The following is a 24,993-nucleotide window of genomic DNA, read 5'->3' on the forward strand; positions in this document are numbered from 1 at the left end:
TGAATGCTTCCAATATTGTTAAATGGCAGTACATAATGACTACTTTTCCACCTTGTTAACCCAGTACCCTTGCCTCCAGCACCCCATTATTAACTGTAAGTTGTTATCTGATCTGAGTCATGCTCAGTTGAACTTCTTGGTCAACTCTTTCCCTGCCTGTGTTCAGCTGAACTTCTTGTCTCACTTGGGGCGGCACGGTGGCTCAGTGGTTAGCACTGCTGTCTCACATCGCCAGGGACCCAGGTTCAATTCCAATATCGGGCAACTGTTTGTGTAGAGTTTGCACATTCTCCCCGTGTTTGCATGGGTTTCCTCCAGGTGTTCTGGTTTCCTCCCATAGTCCAAAGATGTGCAAGTCAGATGAATTGGTCATGCTAAATTGCCCATAGTGTTTGGTGCGTTAGTCAGATGGAATGGGTCTTGGGAGGGTTACTTTTCAGAGTGTCGGTGTGGACTTGTTGGGCTGAACAGCCTGTCTCCACACTGTATGGAATCTAATCTAAAAGTCAGAACTTAACTCTTTCCCTGCCTGCTTATACCCTATACACATTCTCACAGGCATTATTTATTCCTTTGTTTATTGCCCTCCTTAATGTGATGTTACTATTTGATGGCCTATAGACTACACCTATCAGTGACTTTTTCCTCTTGGAATTTCCAATTTCCTCATAAGTTTTATGTAGAATATCATCTCTCAGCACTGCCCTGATGTCATCCTTGAGTATCAGAGCTACACCACCTCCCTTACCTTCCTGTCTGTCCTTCTGAATAGTCTGGTACCCCTGGATATTTAACTCTCAGTCGTGACCATTCTGTAACCATGTCTATGTAATGGCTACCAAATCATATTCACTCATGATGATTTGTGCTGTTAACTCATCGATCTTGTTACGAACGCTACTAGCATTCAGGTAAAGTGCAGCTATGCTAGCTTTCTTACCCTTATGATTTCCAACATCTCTAATAATCTCAACTGATTTAACATTCCTTTTTTGCTTCTTTCGTAATCTTCCTTGAATTTAAACCCTCCTGCACACATGCTAACCTGCTGCATACTTTTTTATTTACCATCATACTCCCTGTTGTTTTCCCTTTCCCTTTCCTTTCCCCCGACTCACTTGTTTAAAGTCCTAGTGACCACACTATTTATCCTTATTGCTAGAACACTGGTTCCATATTGGTTCAGGTAGAGACTGTCCCACCGGTTCAGATCCGTCGGTTCCAAAACTAATGCCAATGCCCCAAGAAATGGAACCCCTCTTTTCCTATACCACCCCCATAACTACATATTTACTTCCCTAATTTTCTTATCCTTAAGCCAATTTGCACATGGCTCGGGCAGTAATCCAGAGATTATGACCCTCCAGGACCCCTTCCTTAATTTCATTCCTTGTGCTCAAAAATCCCCAAACAGGCCCTCCATCCTAGCCTTGCCTATATTGTTTGACCCAACATGGACGACAACACCTGAATCTTTGCCCTCCCACTCCAATATCCTTTCAAGCCAGTCAGAAATGTCCTGCACCCTGGCACAAGGCAAGCAACACACCATGCAGGACTCCTGATTTGACTCACAAAGGATACTGTGTATCTCCCAATTATCGACTCCCCTATAACTACCACATGTCTTTTTGTTCCCCCCTCTTCAATAGCCTTCTGTGCCATGGTGTTGTGATGAGCTGGCTCATCCTCCCCACAGTGCTTTTCCTCATCCACACAGGGAGCAAGTATCACGTAACTGTTGGATAAGGTCAAAAGCTGAGGCTCCTCCAACCTGAACTCCCGATTCCCCTACCTGCCTCACTTGGAATCGCACCCTGTTGTCTCTGATCACTAACTGAATTTGAATTGCTCAATCTACCCGGTGTGACTGCTTCCTGAAAGCATCGAGGTAACACTCCCCCTCCTGAATGTGCTGCAGTATTTGAATCTCAGATTCCAGATTATCAACTCTGAGTTGGAGTTCTTCCTGCAACCAATGAACAAATAGTATCTTAAATTGACTCATCAATCCTTCAAGTCTGCTTTGTCTTTTAGTTTATTTTCTCCCTCAGTTCCCTCTTCCTATGCTGTTTTAATAGTCTTTTATTCTTTTAGTATCAAAAAAGCCTGTTGATATCTCTCTCGAGGATCCACGCTGTCTGGGCAATGACTCAAAAAACATCACAATCTTTCACTGAAGACATTTCTTCACATCTCACTCCAAAATGGCTGACCCACTATTCTGTAACTGTGCTGTATAAGAATATAACTTTTCTTGCATTTTAACTTTTTGTTTAATTTAGCCCATTCCAGAAAATTTTCATGTTCACTTTTAAACTGTTAGACTTCCTTTCATGCTGGCCATTCCCCAGAATATCATCTCTGGTCCCTCAATTCCATGGGTGACAGACTCAAAAGAGACACCAGCAGAGGTTTAGTTATCCATCAAATCTAATGAGAGCACGAAAAGTCCTATTGGGTGTACTGTCATTTGCTAAAACTCTTTACTGTTGCAGCATCATCCAAGAAATGCCCTAGTTCCTTACTGCTATTGAAAAATGTTTTCTTACATCCCTCACCCTTATCTCATCAACTTTCACTTCAACTAATAAGTGTGAGACGTTCATGGACTTAATTCTCACGAGTATCAAGACTATCTGAACTGCTGTCTCTGCTGTGACCCTCGCTTCCACTAGCCCAGCTGATCAAATATCCCTAACTATGCAGAAATTGTTAATTCTTTCTCTTCATCACCACTCTTCGCAAGAAATCAACTCTTGATCCTACCAATTTTTCAAGTTACTGCCCCAGGAAATCTTCCTTTCCTAAGACCTTGAAAGAATTGTTGTGTCCCAAATCTGTACCCATCTTTTCTTGGGACCTGATTTTTCTCATCAGGTTAGCCTTTGCCACAGAACAAAATCTGGTTTGCTTTTTGAAATCACAAATGACCTCTTACGTGATCATAACAAAGGTGAATTATCTCTCCTTGGCCTTCTTGGCCCGAGTGCAACTTTTGAACTGGTTGACCATATCATCCTCCAATGCTGTTTTTCTTATCAACTAATTCAGTGGTAGTGTTCTAACCTGGTTCATTTTTCATTTATTTAATTGTAGCCAAAATAATCATTTGCAATTTCATTTTGTTCTTCTGCAGTTTTACCTCTGCTGTCCCCCTAGCATCTGTCCATGGCACATTCTTATTTATGATCCACAAGCTGTGAAATTATTCAGAAGAATAGCATTAATTTTTACATGAATGCTGAGGGCACCCTTCTGTTAGTCACCACCCATTTCTTTAGACTCCTCAAATGTTGCTGAAATATCTTATAACAGGAACAGGTGTAAGCCTTATGGTCCCATCTCTGCCATTCAATAAGATCATAGCTGATCTGATTATGATCTCACATCTACATTCCTGCCTATCCCTGATAACTTTTGACTCCTTTGCTTTCTATGATTCTGTCCACATCAGTCTTAAAATAGAATAGAATCAAAGTTTCAAACATTTATGACATTTTGAGTGATAAAAAAGACTTAACTGCACAGCCACATATTTTGAAATAACTCCCTATTTCTAGATTCTTAAATAAGGGAAAACATAGTCTCCACAACTACCTGTCAAGACACCTCAGGATTGTATATGTTTCCTTCAAGTAGTATCTTACTTATCTAATCTCCAGCATATACAAGCTTAGCATGTCCAAACTTACCTCATAAGCCAACTTTTCCATTCCAAGTATTTGTCTGGTAAACCTTCTCTGACCTACTTCCAATGCATTTATATCAATCTTTAAATAAGGTGTCTAATATGACACACATTCACATGCCTGTATTACTGAAGTATAACCTTCCAACATTTGTATTCAAATACCCTCACAATAAATTATAATATTCCATTAGCTTTCCTGCATATTAGCTATTTGTATCTCATGAGCTGGACATCTTCATCATAGATCTTACAGGCTATCACTAATTTGCGTAAGTATTTGTCCTTTTTATTCTTCTTGCCAAAATGGACAGTTCCACATTTCCACAATCTATACTCCATTTACCACACCATCTTTGCACACTCACTTGGCAGGCCTTTAGTCCTGTTCACAACTAGCTTTGCTCCCTATTTTTGTACCATTGGCAAATTTGGCAATTGTATTGTAGATCCCTTCATCCAAATTATTTATCTACATTGTAAGCCATTGAAACCCCGTCATCAATGCCTTTGTGGCATTTTATCAGAAGCATTCGGAAACCTGGGGACCATGCATTCGTCAATTTCCCTCTATCCAATAATATATTACATTTCAAAGGACCCCAATAGATTGTTTTGTGAAAGGGAAATTCCATATACTCAATGTTGTTTTGCCTGACAACTTTGAATGTATCCAAATGCCCTGCTATAATTTCTTTAATTACAGCATCTAACAGTTTCCCAGTGACAGATGTTAAGCTAAATGATCTGTACATTGCTGCTTTCTGTCTCCTTCCCCTTTTGAATAAAGAAGTTACATTCTTTACCTTTCAATTGACCTTTGTTCAGATCTAAGGAGATTTGGAAATTTAAAATCAATACATCATCTGTCTCACTTACCACTTCTTTTCAGAACAGAGGATGAAGTTCATAGGACTCAGGAACTTGTCAGCCTACAGCTCCAACACTTAGTACCAGTTTTGTGTTGATTGAATTTTTTTCTGACTTCCTCCTTTTCTTTGATTTCATGTTTATGACTGTTCCTGGGAAGTTCTGTGTATTCTCTATAGTGAAAACTGTTGCAGAATATTCGTTCAATGTATCTGCTATCACTTCATGTCCTTTTATCAGTTCTCCAGACTAACTTTCTAAAGGACCACACTCACTTCGTTCGCCTTTTCTTTCTCAAATATTTATAAAAACTTGTGCTATCTACATTTATGTTTCTGGTTAGCTTTCTCTCATACTCCAATTGATCCTGTTTATTTAATCTTTTTGTTATTCTTTGCTGTTTTTAAATATTCTGTCCAATATTCTGACCTATGTTTAAAGAATGATTCTTTTTTCTTTAACTTTTTTTAACCTATTCACTTAACCACAGATGATGGGTCCATCCCAATGCATGTATATGTTCTCTGTATTCTGAATTATCCCATTAAATATCTGCCATTGTATGTCTTTTGACCTGTTCTTTACCGCCATATAATACAGGTGCAAAATTAGCCCATGTGGCCCCAATAAGTCCTGTGCCATTCAGTCATGCTGATATATTTCTGAATCCCATTCTCCTGCGTTCTCCTTATAACTTTAACTGGGTTTACCAACATTCTGCTTTCATGCTGTCATAAGTATCCTTATTTAACTTTTAAAACATAGTCTCAGACTCACTTCTTGATGTCTCAAACTGAATGTAAAATTCAGTCATATTGTGGTCACTACTACCTTGCGCTGCCTACATTGCAAGATTATGAATTAATCCTGCCCCATTACTTTAACTTTTATGGAAGGCTTATGTGTTTCCATAAGTATTTTAAAACTAATAGAATTATGATTGCTAGACACAGTGTTCCTCTGCTATTACTTCAGTCATTTGTCTTTCCTTATTACCCAAGAGAAAGTCAAGTTTTGCTTCTTCTCTGGTAGGAACAATAACATATTGATAAAGAAATATTTCTTTAACACACTTAACAAATTCTTCACCATCCAAACCCTTAACACTGTGGTAGTCCCAAACAATGTTTGGAAAATTAAAATCACCTACTATTACAACCTTGTTATTCTTAGATATATCTGCGATCTCTCTACATATTTATTCCTCCATTTCTTCTGACTATTTGGGAGGGCCTATAGTACGATTCCATCAAGATGATCGTTCCTGCCTTATTTCTAATGTCAACCTGTATATTTTCACTGGAAGATTTTTCAAAGATACCTTCTCTAGTCACAGCGGTCATGTTTTCCTTAATCAAAAATGTCATTCCCCCTCCTATTTTGCCTCCCTTTTCTATCTTTCCTATAGTGTTTGAAATCTGGAACATTGAACTGCTAGTCCCATCCAACCATCAGAGCTGAAACCCCTATCAGCGTTCCGAAAAGACCACTCCCTTCGTGACTCCCTTGTCAGGTCTACACCCCCCACCAACCCAACCTCCACTCCCGGCACCTTCCTCTGCAACCGCAAGAAATGCAAAACTTGCACCCACACCTCCCCCCTTACTTCCCTTCAAGGCCCCAAGGGATCCTTCCATATCTGCCACAAATTCACCTCCACCTCCACACACATCACTTACTGCATCCGCTGCACCCGATGTGGCTCCTCTATATTGGGGAGACAGGCCATCTACTTGCGGAACGTTTCAGAGAACAACTCTGGGACACCCGGACCAACCAACCCAACCACCCTGTGGCTCAACACTTCAACTCCCCCTCCCACTCCACCAAGGACATAGAGGTCCTTGGACTCCTCCATCGCCAGACCATAGCAACACGACGGCTGGAGGAAGAGTGCCTCATCTTCCCCGGATGCCATCCAACCATCAGCCAAGTTTCTATAAAAGTTATGACATCCCAATACCACGTTCCCAAACATGACCTGAATTCATCAGCCTTACCTATGTAAGACCCTCTACATTTAAATGAATGCAGTTTAATTCTTCAGAGTTACTTCAATCTCTGAAATAATTTGAAGTGAGCTTTGGTTCTCTAGAAACTGAGAATGGGAGTTTAATACAAGGCAATAAGGAAATGGTAGATGAAATGAGCAAATGTTTTACTTCTGTCTTCACTGGGGGTACAAAAAACATTCCAGTCATAGCTGTAAATCAGGAGTTGGAAGGGAGGGATAAATTTAATGAAATTTAATGAAGTTACAATCACAAGGGCAAGTGTTAGTAAATAAACTTAAAGAGTTGTGAGCTGGCATGTCTCAGAGTCCAGATGGATTTCAACCTTGGGTTTTAAGAGATTTTGGTATTGAGGTATTAGATGCATTGGTGATAATTTTCCAAAATTTCACTAAATTCGGCAAAGGTTTAATCAGCCTAGAAAGAAGGGAGTCGGGCAGAAAACAGGAATCTACAGGTCAGTTAGCTTGCTATGTTTCATGGGGAAGCTGTTTGAATAGCTTTTTAAAGAGATGATAGTGATGCACTTTAGAAAGTCTCCAGGTAATGGGAAGAGTCAGCTTGGTTTCATCCAAGGGAATTTAGTCTTAACCAGTTTACTCCTTTTGAAGGAGTAACATGCACTGTTAATAAAGGGGAGTCTGTTGCTGCACTGTTTTTGGATTTCCAGAAGACACCTGGTAGGTGCAATAAAGTTGCAGAGTCCTAGAAAAGAGGTCTTTCGGCCCATCAAATCTGTGCTGACCTATCTACACTTTCCAGTACTGGGCTCATAATCTTGAATGTTATATATTTCAAGTGTTCATCCATGTACTTTTTAAAGTATGTGACATTTCCTGCCTCTCCTCCCTCCCTGCCAGTGCATTCCAGATTCTTACCCCCCTCTCGGTAAAAAGAGGTTTCCTCAAATCCCTTCTAGATCTCCTGCCCTTTACCTGAAAATTATGGCCCCTCATTATTGACCCTTCAATTAAAAGGAACAGCTGCTTGCTATCCACCTTGTCCATGCCCTGCAAGATCTTATACACCTCAGTCAGGTCCCCCAAGCTTTCTATGAGAAAAAGAAAACAACCCAAGCCTCTCTTCATAGCTAAAATGTTCCAGCCCAGACAAACACTTGTTGCATCTTCTTTGCACCCCATCCAATATGATCATACACTTCTGCTATTGTGGCAACGAGAACTGTGCACAGGACTGCACTGTGACCTAACCCAAGTTTTCTACAGCTTTGACATAATCTCCATGTCTTTATTATCTCCGCTATGACTGAAAAAGGTAAGTGCCCCGATTGTCTTTTTAACCACCCTATTAACTTGTCCTGTCACCGAAGGGGGTTCTGTAGATACTACTGTCCGATCCCCCTGTTCCTCTGAGTTTCCTAGTGTCCTGTCATTCATTGAGCACTTCATCATTTTTGTCCTTCTTTTAAAGTGCATCACCTCACATTTATCAGGGTAAAATTCCATCTGTCACTGATCTGCCCATCTGACCAATCCATTTATATCTGCCTATAACTTAATCTTGGAGAACTTATGTTCAGAAAGTGGCCATTAGACCCATCAAGTCTGCACCGACGTTCCAGCGCAGGTCGATTCCACCTTATCCTCATGACCCTGCATTTACCATAGCCAACCCACTTAGCCTACGCATCCCTGAACTCTATAGGACAATGTAGCATTGCCAGTCCAGCTGCCCTATACATCTTTGGACTATGGGAGTAAACCAGAGCACCCATTGGAAAGCCACAGCAATGTGCAAAACCCGCAAGTTCGCCAAGGATAGAATCAAATCTGGGTCCCTGGCAGTGTGAAGCAGCCATGCCAACTTGTGAGCCGCAGTGCCGCCCCTACCACAGATCCACCTTACAACTTGCTCCTCTCTGTCAATTAGCCAATCTTCACATCACCACAAATTTACTTATCATTCTCCCCACATTCTCAAAGATATTGTTTCTCCATATATATCACAAGCAATGAGGGACTCAGCATTTATCTTTTGGGGTATGACAGCAGCCTCCAGTCACACAAACAGCCTTCTACCTCCACCTTCTCTCTCGCATCACTCAACTAAGTGCCACCTCAAATAAAAGCTCATCATGTGAACAGTCACATTTGTATAGGTTGGCTGGCTGGAGAAAAAGAGTACGCATATCTGAGTCTTTGTCTGATTGGCACTACATAATGAGTTTAGTGTCCAGAGATCTATGCTGGGGCCTCATCCCTTTACAGTTTACATCAATGATTTACATGTGAAAGTGAAGATATAGTAAATAAATTCACAGATGCCACCAAGTAGGAAAGTATATTGTGAGGAAGACATAAGGGAGTTGAAAACTGGTATAGATTGGTTGAATGAGTGGGCAACAATATGATGGAATATATTGTGGGGAAACATGAAGTACTTTACTTTGGCAGGAAAAAGCAAAAAGATAAGTTTTGTCTTTAATGGAGAATGACTGTTGAATTCTGGGGTGCAGAGGTATTGAAGTGTTCGAATGTATAATCAAAAAATTTAGTATGAAGAAGGTTAATGGGAGCTACCGTTACTTTGAGAAGACTTAGACATACAAATAAAGATATTATGTTTGTTATGTAGGGTATTATTGAGACCACATCTCAATTGTGCTGTTTTAGTCTTCTTATTTAAGGAAGGATGCAACTGTGGTTCAGAGAGGTTTATAAGAAATCGGGAATTAATAGATTTTCTTATGAGCTTAGGTTGTACAGACTGTTTCCTTTTGTGGGTGAGTCCAGATCTCGTCGGCACTGTTTTCAAATGTGGATTGCCCTTTCAGGGCAGAGATGAGAAGAATGCTTTTTCTCTCAAAGGATTGTACAACTTTGGAAATCTGCTTCAGAAGATGGTGTGAGTCAAAATCATTGAATTAAGTCTGAACTGCCAGATCCTCATTAGGCTTGATTTCAAGGGTATCTGGGTAGATGGCAATGCGGAATTTGGCCTTACTGAGTGACCGAGCAGGTTCAAGAAACTAAATGATCAACTTCTGCCCCTATTCAATTTGTTTGTTTGTTTGTCTGTGTGTTCATATGTTCAGATATGAAACCTGCACAGAGTTGATCACATTTAGCTCGAAACCTTAGGAAAGTTAACAGCTCTTCAGGAACTGCAGTTTGCCGGACAGGTGGTGATAGAAGGTTAACCCAATTATTTATAGTGATGGTATGTAAGGAACACTTTAAATCATTAGAATTGAAAATTCTACTGATCCAAAGAAGGTCTTTTCCCCTTATCTTGAGTCCCTCTTCGAATTTCTCTTGCTATAATTTATGAGTCAGACAATTAGGTTGAAAAATTGTAACCTTATACCACAACCACAGTCATTGTAAGTCTCCACTGGGAGATTAATTTTGTAGATGCATGGCATAAATGTAAAAGCAATTAAGATTAGTGGATAAAGAAAAGACTCGTCTGAATAAAACCTTAAAGTGTTGGATTACCAATAAAACCAGCCGATATGCAGAAGACAAATTTAGAAGGAAAAGTTTACAAATTAGGGAATAAAATGTCTGAAGTAAAAAGCATCCACCTGCCTTTATGAAACCTTTCTCACAGGGCTTCATGGAGCCATTTATTTTGGAAATGTCCTGTGCTTTGATTGGACCCTTGCCCGAATATTTAAAATTTTTCCTCTTTGTACAAGTTAATTTTTACAATTGTAGAGGCCTCAGTCTCAACCTCTTAATCAATGATAAAGCTGAGTTCCAAATCTGTTGTACGCCAGATTTTCCACTGCATGTCTCTCAACATGTCCTGTCCCCTTGTAACTGTTTTTGGTCTAGAACATGTTTTGTGAACAGTATCATAAAGATTGAGAGCTGTTTGTCACTTAGCCACTTACTATCAGCAGTGACCTCCAGGCTCCAAATGGTTTCCATGTTGTTGGAAACTTTAAAAGGTTTTTAATTAAATCATACAAAGTCTATTTATTGTCCTTTCAGAAAACTTCTGTGGTCATTCCAGCAGGTATTGGCCACAATGCTCTTTGTGGACAAGTTTAATTGGCTGCATTCTCACCTTTCCAAACACTGAACATAAGAATTTGCAGCTTGATAAAAACAAAACCATACCTTATTACAACATGGAAAAAATACAATTGTTTTGATTTATGAGACACTGACTTGCAGTGGACACTTCATGCACTAGGGCTTATAAAATCAATTTAAATTACTTATCCCAACACACTCCTTCCCCATAAAAACAAACTTTTGTGGATGCCCATAATTGGTACAAGGCACAGTTCCAGGCTAATGCTGTAACTGAATTGAAATGACATATTCCAGAGTACTTTTTAATTTCAATCCGTGCTATTCCCATGAAAATGTGCAGATGTATACTGTGAACTTTTTTTTATCACAATTGTTATCGGTCCATTTATTTTACTCATACATTAATTTATCATATATAACTATGAAATCTAAAATAGAGAATTGACTAAGTGAAAAGATGAAAAAAGATTAGAAAAACGTAACTAGTGGAATGTCACAAGGATCATATTTAATTTTTGCTTTTTGATGAGATTACAAAGTTACCCTTAATATTTAAAGGATAATATCTTGCCAAATCCACTGCCACCCATTACTGACTATAAGCTCATCTGAATACCCACATAAGTACTGTATCCACAAAACATAGAGTTGCGCAGCACAGAAACAGACCCTTTGATCCAACTCTTCCATGCTGACCAGAAATCCTAAATTAACCTAGTCCCATTTGTCAGCATTTGACCATATCCCTAAACACTTCTTATTCATTTACTCATCTAGATGCCTTTTAAATATAATAGTTGTACTGGCTTCCACCACTTCCTCTGGCAGTTCATTCCATATGTGCACCACCCTTTGTGTGAAAACGTTGCCCCTTAACTCCCTTTTCAATCTTTCCCTTCTCACTTTAAACCTATGGCTTCTAGTTTTGGACTCCCCTATCTTGTTGACACTGCTACCAATTATCTATCACCAAGTGTTTTCTTTGACAAGTCATCACCAAGGATTTTGTCATATTCATTCTATTTTGTTTTTGAGATTGGACATAATTGCTAGAAAAGAAAATGTAACCAGAGTCATAACATCTATAAGCTCTCAGACTACTTTTCAATCGCTACCATAATACCATTTTTAATACCTACTTACTGGATGACAAAGCTTCTTTTTCAGTCAATGGGACCTTGTAGATTTTGCCTTTTTTATAAACCTACCTGCCCTCAAGGACCTTTAAAGTCCAGGTAACTGGTCCTTGACTGTTCACCCTATCCATACCCCTCATGATTTTACAAACCTCTCCACGGTATATAGCCCAGCCTATTCAGCCTCAAACCCTGGCAACATCCTTGTAACTCTTTTCTGAACTCTTTCAATTTTTGCAACATCTTTTCTACGTCAAGGAGACCAGAATTGAATGTACTATTCTCAAACCACATTCACACTTCACAGATGCCTGGGAAATAAACCAAGTTGATCCAGTGGAAAAGCTCAAACTATACCGTGAAATACTCTGGTAAGCTGTCATTTAAATGAGAATAGAAATTTCACTAATTCTACAGTACAGGCCAGAACTATTATGGCTATTTTTAATGACAAACGTACGTAAAAGTAAAACAAAACCCAAGTTGTGAGAATGCAATTTGGTAATAGTAATATACACTGCATGAAAAATGCAACTGTCGTACTGACCTGATATCTCAAGAATTGGAGGAGTGATTTGGTATGACCTGGTAGTCTGAAGATACTTAAGAATCAAAGGATATAATTTTAAGAGGTTTACTTTATTTACATGAGGAAAGGGTACAGGCAGAAGGTAGAATGTTGAGTATGTAGGAAAAGCAGCAAAAATGAACAAAATTAAAAATATAATTAAATGATTTAACAAATGAACAGTTCTATACAAGCACTACTGGGGGAAGCATTAATACTACTGCTAGTATTAATATAAAAATAGAAATTTAAGGATTAGCAAGGCAGAAACTCACTCCATATTGTAAATCATATTGTATATATAAATCAATGTATGTGCAAGACAAAACATTATTGCAAGTACTGCTCCCTCATCAGTCCTATTCATGGCTAGAGCATAGCCTATGAAGTTGATAACATCCTTCCCCAAACCAAATTTCTCATCTACATTCTTCATATTTGTTTTCTTTAGAGTCAGTGCCATTCCAAGTCATGAGATCATTTTCATCAGAAACAGAAGCACACTGCAAAAACTTTCTAAATCTATTTTTTTCCATTACGTTAAACAAATTGGATGAGAAGATTTGGTATTCTACAGTGACTCACCTCCTGACTCCAGAAACCTATTCAATCATCTGTAAGGCACATTAGAAGTATGATGAAATATTCTCCAGCAGCAGTTCCAACAACACAGAAGAGGTTTGATTCCATCCAGGATAAATCAAACACTGACATTCGCCTAACAATGTGGAAAGTTGACCGGGTATGTCCGGCACACAAAAAAGCAGAACAAATACAAACCGGTCAATTTATCATCTTGTCAGTCTTTGTTTGATCATCAGTAAAGTGATGGAAGGTGTCATTGACAGTGCTATCAATCGGCACTTGCTTAACAACAACCTACACGTTATCCATTTTGGGTTACGCCTGGGCCATTCAGGTCCTAACCTTATTACAATCTGGGCTCAAACATGGACAAAAAAGCTGAATTCCAGAGGTGAGGTGAGAGTGACGGCCTTTGAGACCAAAGCTGCATTTGACCCGATGTGACATCAAGGAGCCTTGGCAAAAGATTCAAGATGACGACAACCCAGTAGGTCTGCTATGCTGGGCTCTGCGCCAGAATCCAGACTTAATGTGCTGGAAATAACCATTTTCTGACCCTAGAACTATCTAATATTAGTTGGAAATTGTTAAGAAAATGACCAAATGGAAGGGAGTACGTGGATCACATCAGGCAGGAACCCCCCCCGCAACAATGAACACACTGTGGCCGCAGCGTCAGTCCCTGTGACTGCCCCAGGGGACTCGCCTATGGAGTAGAGCTTGATCTCAGAGTTCGTGAAACTCCGAGAGAAGATCGATTCGTCGATGGAGGAGACCCCCGGGCCAGGCTTGATTTGATCTCGGTCATGCTGCAGAGGCATGACCAGGAGATCCAACCTCTTGCGCAGTGTCTCGAAAATCAAGGTTGTCGGAAGAATATCCGTTTGGTGGGGCTTCCTGAACGGGAGGAAGAAGGCCAGCTCGTCAGCATCTTGGAGCAATGGCTCCCACAGTTTCTGAGGCTGGAAGTTGAAGTAGGCCGGGTGTGGGTCGAGCGGGCCTACTGGGTCGCAGTGCACAAGCCCAGATTGGACGAGCGCCCCTGTCCGGTCCTAGTGTGACTCCAGCACTACAGAGACAAACAAACAATGCTGGGAGCCTCTAGAGCACTGGGGAAGGATCCTCAGGCTCTGATATGTAAAGGAGCATGAATTATGCTTTTCCTGAACTTCTCTCCGGCCATGATTCGTGAGAGGAAAGCCTTTGATGAGGTAAAAAGGCGGTTGAGGGACTTGAATATCCAGTATTGCATTAGATACCTGGCGATACTGCGGTTCAGTCACAGAGGGTACAAGTTCAATTTTGACTCACTGGAAAAGGCAAAGGACTTGTTGGATACTTTAAATAGACTGACTGGCTTGAACAATATGGACAGTTATGTTTATTTTGTTTTTTCTCTATAACTTGCCTGGTTTATCTAGTTGTTGGGAGAGTGGTCTTTTTTAATATATATATATATAGGGGTCATAATTATTTCCCTTTTTATCCTCTCTTCCTTCTCCCTCCCTTCCCATCATCCTTTGTTTTCCTGGGTTTTCTTTTCTTATTTCCTTTTATTGTTCTTCTCTGATTTGGGATGGGGGTCAGGGAGTGGGGCAGTGGGGAGAAGTTAGGGTGTAGGTTTGCTCGCTGAGCTGTAGGTTTGATATCCAGACGTTTCATTACCTGGCTAGGTAACATGATCAGTGGCGACCTCCAAGTGAAGCAAAGCTATTGTCTCCTGCTTTCTATTTATATCTTTCTCCTGAATGGGGTTCCTGACATCACCACAAACCCCAGGAACCCCATCCAGGAGAAAGATATAAATAGAAATCAGAGGCAACAGGTTCGTTTCACTTGGAGGTCGCCACTGATGATGTTACCTAGCCAGGTAATGAAACGTCTGGATATCAAACCTACAGCTCAGCGAGCAAACCTACACCCTAAACCTCAACGTGAGCTACAAACCTTCACAAACCTTGCGGGGAAGTTATATATTCTTTTTTGTTCTACCAGGAGTGCCTCGGTCTACAGTATGGAGGGGACTAGTTGAGTGCCCTCTTTTAACCTTCTTGTTATAAGATGTTGGTTTTACTTTTCTTACTTTGTGTTGTCTGGGGCGGGGGCATGGCTTTAGCTAGAAGGAGTCATAGTGGGGCTAATGGGTGATATGAGCGCTCCCTGTGGACAAGGGGGCAAGTTTCCTTTCATTTATGTTATATGTTGCTATGTTGTAGAAGTAACTGTTAGAAGTTTTGATTCGGTGGTTTTGGAAGTTGCATTTTTAAACTTGTACAAACTGTTGTTTTGTTTTCACTCTGCATGCTGTGAGTGGGATTCTTCCTCCCAAGGGGTCACGGACTGTTTCGGATGATCATGGCTTGCCATTTGTTTAAATGATGCACTTGGAATGTTCAGGGGAGTCATTCACCAATTAAGAGAAAAAAGATACTGTCAAACTTTAGAAAAGAGAGGGTCGATGTAGCCTAGTTGAAAGAAACACATTTAGCCGATAAGGAACACTTGAAGTTGCAATAGGGAGGATTCGGCCAGGTGTTTTTCTCATCCTTTAATTTGAAAAGTAGAGGAGTTGCTATTCTCATCCGGAAGAACCTCCTGTTTCAAATGCTAGGCCAAATTGAGTGCAGGATGGAGAGGAATATGGGATTCTGAATGTATATTGCCCCCTCCCCCCCGCACATCCCCTTAAATTCTTAACAGATGCACTTTCTAGATTGATGGTCCTTGAGGTGCGTCATACAAATATAGGGAGAGATTTTAATTGTATTATTGACCCTGAAGTGGACAGGATGCCTAGGGGTCTTGCGGATATGTCCCCGCAGTCCAGGCAGTTGGTGGACCTGAACAGGGAGTTGGGGTTGGTGGACATGTGGAGATGTATTCACCCCATTACCTTTTTTCCTAATCTGCGTGAATGCTATACTAGAACTGACTTTTTTTTTGCCCCATCAACTTGGTGCTGTCTTGCAGAAAAGGAAACATAGCCATTTTTGATCATGCGAGAATATGCATGATATGCATGGAGGTCAAGGCCAGTGGTAGCGGCCCTGGCAATGGCGATTGGACCCTTTCCTCCTGAAAGGTAGCAAGTTTATAGAGTATTTTTTGTGGGAGTTTAAAATATTTTTGGATATTAATTTTGGTACGGCCAGAAATCCATCAGTGCTGTGGAAGGCTGCCAAGGCCGATGCGCAGGGTTTGATTATTTCTTATTCTGCGACCTGGAAGGGACAGAGGGGAGAACAGCAACGTTTGCTTGAGGCTTGCCTAAAGGCAGCTGAGTTAGCATACTTTGACAGACTATCTGTAATTAAATTGCAGCGGATTACAGCCCCTAGGGCTACTTTGAATGCTGCACTCACCCAGACAGCAAGGAAAGGAATCTCTTTTGCGAAAGAGATTATTTGAGTATGGTTCCAGGTGTAACCTCAGAGCAGGTGTCCTTTCTGAATGCCCCACTGACAATTCAGGAAATTCAGGAGGCGGTGAGGCTGCTCCAGAGTGGTAAAGCACCCAGTCCAGACAGATTTCAAAGTGAGTTTTATGAGTTTATAGACAAGCTGGCCGGGCCGCTATTGGATATATATAATTACTCATTCAGTCAGGACTGCCTCCAATCTTCTTTGAGAGAAGCAAATACTTCTCTTATTCGTAAGGAAGGAGAGGCCCCAGACGATTGCACTTCATACAGGCCCATATCGTTACTGAACGTGGATTTTAAAATCCTGTTGAAAGTGCTGGACAGGGTATTGCCTTTTATTGTAAAGTAGCAGCAGAGAGGTTTTATTAAGGGTCTTAGGTTTACCAACAATATTAAAAGAGTACTAAATATGGTCCAAATATGCCAGCAAAGATCGATCCCAGGTTTGGTAGTCTCCCTGGATGCAGGGAAAGCATTTGATTGAGTGGAGTCGTACCTCTGTTATGTCGGAATGGTTTGGTTGTGGAGGGCTTTTTTGCCAAATGGGTGGCAGTGTTGTATAGTGATCCAAAAGCAGCAGTTCTCAGTAATGGTATAAAGTCAGATAGTTTTAGTGTCGACAGAGGCTGTCATCAAGGGTGCTCTCTCTTATCACTATTGTTTACATTGGTGATTGAGCAGCTGGTAGAAACCATCTGGACGGATCCCAATATAACTATCCTGGAGGTAGGGTCGGGCAGGCATAATATCAACCTCCATGCAGATGACATCCTTCTCTTTTCAACTGATCCAATGACATCTGTGCCATGCTTAATACAAGTGACTAATCTATTTGGTTGTTCGGGTATAAAATCAATTTAATGAAATCGGAGGCCATGCCTGTGGGGGGCCTTACTGGTATATCCAAATTTGGGGATGGAACTCGTTTCCCTTTCCAGTGGTCACAGGGAAGTTTTCTGTATTTAGGTATTTTTGTCACCTCGGTCTTCAATCAATTACATAAAGCCAACTATGTGCAGTTGTTAGAGAAGATAAGGCAGGACCTTCGGCGTTGGGACAATCTTCCGATAGCTTGGTTGGGCAGAATAGCTCTGGTTAAAATGAATTTTCTGCCTTGCTTATTATATCCCATGCCAATGCTCCCTTTGATGCTGCCAAGGCAAACACTATGCTGGTTGTACAGTTGGCTTGGATTTTTTATCTTGCCTCATAGCGGCCTCTTATTTAGCTGGATGAATTGCAGCTTCCGCAGGTGAGGCGGGGTTTAGATTTTCCAGACTTAAAGAAATACCAGTTGAGCTCTTTACTATCATATGTGGCTGAATGGACCTGTCAGGACCCACAATCAATCTGGTTGGACATTGAGGCATCCCAGACAAAATGCCCACTGATTAATTTGTTGTTTATGGACAAGATGGGAATTGTTATGGACCACTGTAGAAACCTGATTCTCCTAAGCACAGTTTAAACATGGACAATGATGCGGCCGGGCGAGGGCAATTTACAAAAACTTGCCCTTTCACTCCCATAGTGGAAATGTTGGGATTCCAGCTAGCGTCGATGGACACTGGCTTTAAGTTCTGGGCATCCAGAGGAATGTCCAGTTTGGGGGATCTATTTGATAGAAAGGTCATGATGTCCTTCGAGCAGCTGAGTCAGAAATTTGAGCTACTAGGAGAGATCTCTTTCAGTACTTGTAGGTTAGAGACCTCATACAAAAAAAGACTACATTGATGGTTAGTCCCTACAAGTCGGATATGGAGAAAATAGTGCTCCAGTCTATGGGCGCCCTCTCGGTTAGCACACTTTATCACTTGTTAGGAAGTAATGTTTTGAAGGACATTGAGCAGCTGTGCAGAACCTGGACTCAAGAATTTGGGGTGGAAATCTTGTCAGAGATGTGGGGTGATATCTGGAAAAATGTTACGAAGATCTCGATTTGCAATAGAACCCAGACTATTCAATTGAAGGTACTTCATAAGGCTCACTTGGCACCGGAATGGCTTGCGAAATTTAAGACATGAGTGACCCCAATGTGCCTCATGTGTGAAATGGAGGTTCGCACTCTTAGTCATTGTTTGTGGTCATGCCACAAGCTTCACAGGTATTAGGATGCCACAGTGACTGTTTTGGAAGAGATTTTGGGAACTGAGGTTAAGTTGGATCCAATGTCCCTCCTTTTGGGTCTTACAAATCCTCCCTCTTTGGATGTGCAAGGGAAGAAATTGTTTAATATTCTTTCATTCTGTGAGAAGAAGAACATTCTAATGAGCTTGGTATCAGAGAATCCCCGAGGACTTTCGAGCTGCCATAGGTTAGTTATGGATTACATCCCCCTGGACTTATGTGTAAGGTGCACCAGAAAATGGAATTGTTTTACAGAACATGGTGACCCTTTTTGAATTCTATTGATGCAGACTTGTCAGCTATATTGATCAGGGCTTTTGTGCAGCCATGATGGTTGTGTCTGGCGGTCCCAGGGCCCCTGGGGGGAGGAATGCTGAATAAGTATGGGTCTGCTTACTATTGCTCCCAATTATGGGAGCTTCGGTGGGATTGCACTGAGTGTAGTAATTTAATTACATATAATTTTAAGTTACCTTGTTAGAACTTGGTTTAATTTTATTTTGTTTGTTTATTTATCTTTCTTCTTTTTCCTTGGTTATTTATTGAATTGTAGTTTTTGTAGAGGTTTTTTTTCTGTTTTTTATCGTGTTTCGGAAGTTTGTGGAGTAGAGTAGTAGTTTGTTTCCTGTTGTTGTTATATTATAAAGTTGTTCCACTATTTTGGACTGGTTTTGTAATTTTGTAAAAAACTTAAAATCTATTTTTTCAATAAAATTATTTTTTTAAAAAAGAGCCTTGGCAAAATGAGAATCAATAAGAATTAGGGGGATTCATACCTATCCCATCGGAAGAAGGTTATGGTTGTGGTAGTCAGTCTTGTCAACTCTAGGACATCTCTGCAGGAGTTCCTAAGAGCAATGTCCTAGGCCCAACAATTTTCAGTTGTTTCATCAATGATCTTCTCTTGGTCATTAGGTCAGAAGTGGGGATGTTCACCAACGACTGCACAATGTTCAGCACCATTTGCAACTCGTCAGATACTTTAGTCAATGTTCAAGACCTGGACAGTATGCAGGCTTAGGTTGACAAGTGGCAAGTAACATTCATGCCACAGGCAATTACCATCTCCAGTAACAGACAATATAACCACTGCCCCTTGACTTTCAATGGTATTGCCATCACTGAATCTCCCACTGTCAATGTCCTGTGGATCACATTGACCAAAAACTCAACTGGACTCACCAAATAAAGACTTTGGCTACAAGAGCGGGTAAAAGGCTAAGAATACTGTGGCAAGTAACTTAGTTCCTGACTCCTCAAACCTTCCACAAGTCAGGGGTGTGATGGAATAATCCCCAGTTAGCTGATGGGTATAGCTCCAAGAATATTCAAGAGGCTTAACACTATCCTGACAAAGCAGCCTGCTTGATTTGCGCAACATCCACATCCTGCGCTACCAACGCTCAGTAGCAAAGGTGTGTGCTATCCACAAGATGCACTGCAGAAACTTGCCAAAGATGCTTAGACACCACCTTCCAAACCCATGATCTGCACCATTAGCAGGTTCCCCTCCAAGCCACTCGCTATCCTGACTTGGAAATATGTTATTGTTCCTTCAGTGTTACTGAGTAAATGTATTATGTCTGCCTACAGCACATGGCCAGCAGCAATTCAAGAAGACAGCCCACTACATTCTCAAGGGCAACTAGTGACTGGCATAAATGCTGGCCAGCGATAACCTGTTTGATCTGCATCCTATACATTTGCATCCTTCTATAAATAAGGACACAATACACACTACTCCATAGTCAAGCCCACTTGACTGGCACAACATATCCACAAACATCCCCCCTCCACCATTAATGCTCAGTCGGAGCAGTGTGTACTATATATAAGAAGTACTGCAGAAACTTTCCAAAGATCCTGAGACAGGACCTTCAAAATGCGTGATCACTTCGCTCCAGAAGGACAAGCACAGCAGATTCATGGGAACTACCACCTCCAAGTTCTCCTCCAAAGTAATCACCATGCTGATTTGGAAATATCTCACCATTCCTTCATGTTACTAGGTCAAAACCCTGGAATTCCCTCCCTAATGGCATAATGGATCTGCCTACAGGACATGGACATGTGATGTGTAAATTCAATTTGTAGTGTTGGAATTTCAGGTTTGATGAATTATGTAATGTTTCCTTTATGCTTAAAACTTTATGTTAAATGTTGCATTATTGGTAAAGATTTTCCTATCATGGACAATGAGGCTCACACAAAAATATTAGAAACAATGTACATTTGTGCCAAAGTTTGAAGTATAGGTTGTTGAAACAACCTGAAAGCTTAGTAAGTGCAAGATGAAAATAACTGAGCCATTCAGTTGTTCATTTAATGAAGTAGGGAGAAAATCTAAAATTTCTGCTACAGAATTAGATTTTTAAAAAAAACTCCTTTGTCTTTTGACCTCTGCTCATAACTTTCATTCTTCTCTGTACAGATACTGAGGATCCAGCAGACCCTGTGGCACCCACAATTGTTGTTCCTCCAAAAAACACGAGTATAGTAGCCGGCACAAGTGAAGTTACTCTGGAATGTGTTGCCAATGCAAGGTGAGTAGAAGAAACAGCAAGGTCTTTATTGGAGAATGCTGGTCGATAAAAAGGAATGTAGCTGTGTACTGATTACACAACTTGGATATTCTGTATGTCTTGTAAATGTCAGAAAATGTTCTAAGCTGATGGTGGAAGAGAGGCAGTCAATCTTAATTTGATGTCAACAGAATTTTTTTAAAATAAATTTTTGAGCAATCCTTTGTTAGGGTCATAGGTAATCGTTTCTAATATTGAGATTCTAATTTAGTCCTCAGCTCCAGAGAAAGGAATATATATTTAGAACGAGAGATACACACATAGAAACTCATGCAGAAAGATTATTGCTGCATTTGAGTTTTTTTATTTCCTCATGGGATTTTGGCATTTATTACCCATCCCTAATTGCCTACAGGGCTGTTAATAATAAATCACATTATTGTGGGTCTGGAATCACATATAGGCCAAGCCAGGTAAAAACAGCAGGTTTATTTCTGAAAGTACATTAGTGAACCAGATGGATTTTTAAAAAAAAATATTGTTATGAAATTAATGGTAATGTTTATTAGGCTAGCTTCTTATTCTAGAACATTTTTGAAATCAGATATTGCCATCTGCCATATAAGGTTCAAACCCATGTCCCCAAAAATTAGCCCGAGATTCTGGATTACTGGTCCAGTGACATTGCACCACCAGCACCCCAAAGCAAAAATGAACTGCTTTAAGGAGTAGTAACATGATAAAAAGCTGAAGGAATGGGGACAGGTTAAAGGAGGTAGATAAATATAAGAACTGGGTGGATGTTTGTTGTGGTAATAGTACCAGCCGAGTGACACAATTTTGTCTCATTTTTTTGCTCCCACCTTAAATGCAGCCTGCAGTGTTTGGTTGCTCCTTTAATCCCCCAGATTTCTCCTTACAGTCCAACACCACCTACTCATCAGAGAAACAACACAGCTATGATTTTAAGGGAATAGAGACCGAAGAGAATGAGAAAGAGGACCACAGACAGAGGATTAGAGTCATTATTTTCTTGAATTTACTATTATTGTCATGAGTGATCACCAAAGAATAGTATTTTATAAAATCCTTTATTTCTTTCAAAAACTTTACGCCAGCTGTTAATTATAAATTATTATATCTGCATTTATAATGACATTTGCTTGTATAAGCCTATCATACTGTAATTTCACCCTCTTGCCAGTAGAAATACCGTAATATAACCTTGAGTAAAAGGGAGTACTTAAAGTGTGACAATGTAAGTATAGACATAGTGATTTAGCTTGGAAATACACAAACTTTTAAGCCAACATATTTGCTCAGCCATGTTCCAGAGACTGTTGGGGTCAAAGCTATGCATTTACAATTATGAGATAAAGACTTTTGTTTTAATGCTCATCTGAGTTACATCTAGATTCCCCAGTCAAATTGACCGAGCTGTCAAATGCTGCAAATTAGGCAGGAATCTGTGAAGAAAATAGCTTTATCCAATCAGATGTTGTATCTCTATCCTGATGTAGGTTCCTTTCTACTGGGTAACAACTGGTGACTGCAGCATAAATACATATGCAACCCATGGTAATTTTCAGGATCAACCATGCTGCAGAATAGCCAGGAAGCAAGTGCCAGTAGTCACCAGCAAAGGGGCAGAAGCCTCTGCCATATCCCCTTTTAGGGGGGCTTCTCAATAATCAACACTGATTCGTTCCGCTTGGCAGTATTCTATAACCTTGGATTAATTGTCCCTCTGATCAATAGAGTCTCGGGACCTATTTTTGTCTCTTTCTCAAATGACAGTGCCACTGTAGCACTGCCAGAATTTTCTTTAATGACAGTATTTAGCAGATGTAATAGTACTTGGTCCAGGAGAATGATTGGGGAGGGATAGCAGATTGAAATCTGACTGAAAATAATGCACATCTGGACAACACCTCATATTATAAATGCCACAACCATTCACTATCTGCCTTGTCAGTTTTCTTCATTATTTCAAAATACTCAGAACTTTTCCAAAGATCGTAACCCAAGTCTACCCAGTCTTGCATCATAATACATCTCATTATCCGAAATGAATTGTCTTCGGACTTTCTTCAGGATCCCTATGTGCTTCCTGATATTAATTCTTGAGCAGTAGTATCAAAGATAAATGAGGCTTTGTCTTAAGCCATGATGTAGTAAGGCATGGAGGCCACCCAGAAAGAGAACAATAAGTGCCCCTTTCTGAATCTTTAAGTTATTTAACCTTTCTCAGTTGTTTCATCAAATGAAATTGGAAGTTTATAGGCACAATAGGAAAGGGTAAAGGTAAACAGGACCTTAGTGATAGGAGACTCAATTGTTAGAGGGCAGATAGGAGGTTCTGTGGCCGCAAACAGGAATCCAGGTTAGTGTGTTGCCTCCCAAGTGCTAGAGTCCAGAATGTCTCAGAGCAGCTGCAGAACGTTCTCAAGGGAAAGGGTGAGCAGTCAGAAGTCAGTGTAGATCTTGGCACAAATGACAGGTAGAAATAAATAGAATCCTGCAAGTGATTTTAGACAGTTAGGAAAACAGTTAAAAACCAAAACCTCATCAATGGTAACTTCCGGATTACTTCTGGTGCCACGTGCTAGTGAAGGAAAGAACAGGAGGATATGGCAGATGAATGCATGGCTAAACAATTGGTGCAGGGGGTAGGGATTCAGATTTTTAGATCATTGGGATCTTTTCCATGACAGAGATGACCTGTTCAAGAGGGACAGGTTGCATCTGAACTGGAAGGGGTCCAATACCTTGGTAGCCAGGTTTGCTAGTGCTACGAGGGAGGGTTTAAACTAGATTAGCAAGGGAGTGGGATTGTCACCAATAGGGAGGCAAGTGTGAGGCTCGAAGGAGATACAGTAATCAGAAATAGTAAAGTGAAGAGACAGGCCAGGCTGGAACATGACTGCTGGATTAAATTGCAACTATTTTGATGCAAGAGGGCTGACAGGTAAGGCCGATGAACTCAGGGCATGGAAAGGTACATGGAACTGGGATATTAAAACTATTACAGAAACATGGCCAGGGGAACGACAGGACTGTCAGCTTAATGTGCCAGGGTACTGATGCTTGAGGTGAGACAGAGGTGGTGGAAACAGGGGAGGTGGAGTTGCATTTTTGATTAAGGCAAGTATCACAGCAGTAGCCTTAGATGAAATAACTGAAGGATCATCCAATGAGGCTTTGTGGGTGGAGCTAAGAAATTAGAAGGGGAAGGTGACATTCTTGGGTTGTACAAAAGTTCACAGATAGTCAGCAGAAATTAGAAGAAAAAACATGCAGGGAGATTGGGGACACTTGCAGGAGCAATAGGATTGTCATAGTAAGGGATTTTAATTTTCCTAACATAGACTGGGACAGCCTTAGTTTAAGGGCTTAGATGGCGTAGAATTTGAAAAGTCCATTCAGGAGTGTTTCCTCAAGCAGTATATAGAGGGTCCTACTTGAGAATGGGCAAAACTCGACTTACTCTTGGGAAATATGGTAGGACAGGTGACTGAGGTGACAATGGAGGAGCACATTGGGAGCAGTGACCATAGTTCTACTAAAACAGTTATGGAGAGGGATAAAACTGGTCCACAGGTTCAAGTTCTAAATTGGGGCAAGGTGAATTTTGACGGAATTAGACAGGAACTTGCAAGGGTTGATTGGAGTAGTTTGTTTGCAGGCAAAGGGACCTCCAGTAAGTGGGAGGCCTTTAAAAGTAAGATAGCGAGAGTTCAACGTCTGTATGTTCCTGTGAGGGTGAAGGGCAAGGTTGGCAGGAATAGGAAATCCTGGATAACCAGAGATATTGAGGCTTTGACCAGATAAAGGAAAAAGCCTGGCTCAGGTACAAGCAGCTGGGATCAAGGGAATCCCTTGAGGTATTTAGGAAGTACAAGCGTTAACTGAAGAAAATCAGGAAGACGAAAAAGGGCACGAGATAGCCTTGGCTAAGAAGATTAGATATACTTGAAAAAACCTCTTTGAATCCAAAGAAGTTCTTTAAGTATACTGAAGGAAAAGAATAACTAGAGAAAGAATAGGACCTGTC

General features: G+C 40.6%; 1 protein-coding gene across 3 annotated transcripts in view; it reads left to right on the forward strand.

Moving 5' to 3' along the window:
- Window positions 1-24,993, forward strand: part of sdk1a (sidekick cell adhesion molecule 1a) — a 903,166-nt gene that overhangs the window by 556,636 nt on the left and 321,537 nt on the right. For all 3 annotated transcript variants that reach the window (XM_072559294.1, XM_072559292.1, XM_072559293.1), the window contains one exon: window positions 20,849-20,960. In XM_072559294.1, coding sequence (XP_072415395.1) covers window positions 20,849-20,960 — 112 coding nt within the window. The remainder of the gene's footprint in view (window positions 1-20,848; window positions 20,961-24,993) is intronic.

Source organism: Chiloscyllium punctatum, chromosome 40 (genome assembly GCF_047496795.1).
Source record: "Chiloscyllium punctatum isolate Juve2018m chromosome 40, sChiPun1.3, whole genome shotgun sequence".
In the NCBI taxonomy this organism is placed as follows: Eukaryota; Metazoa; Chordata; class Chondrichthyes; order Orectolobiformes; family Hemiscylliidae; genus Chiloscyllium; species Chiloscyllium punctatum.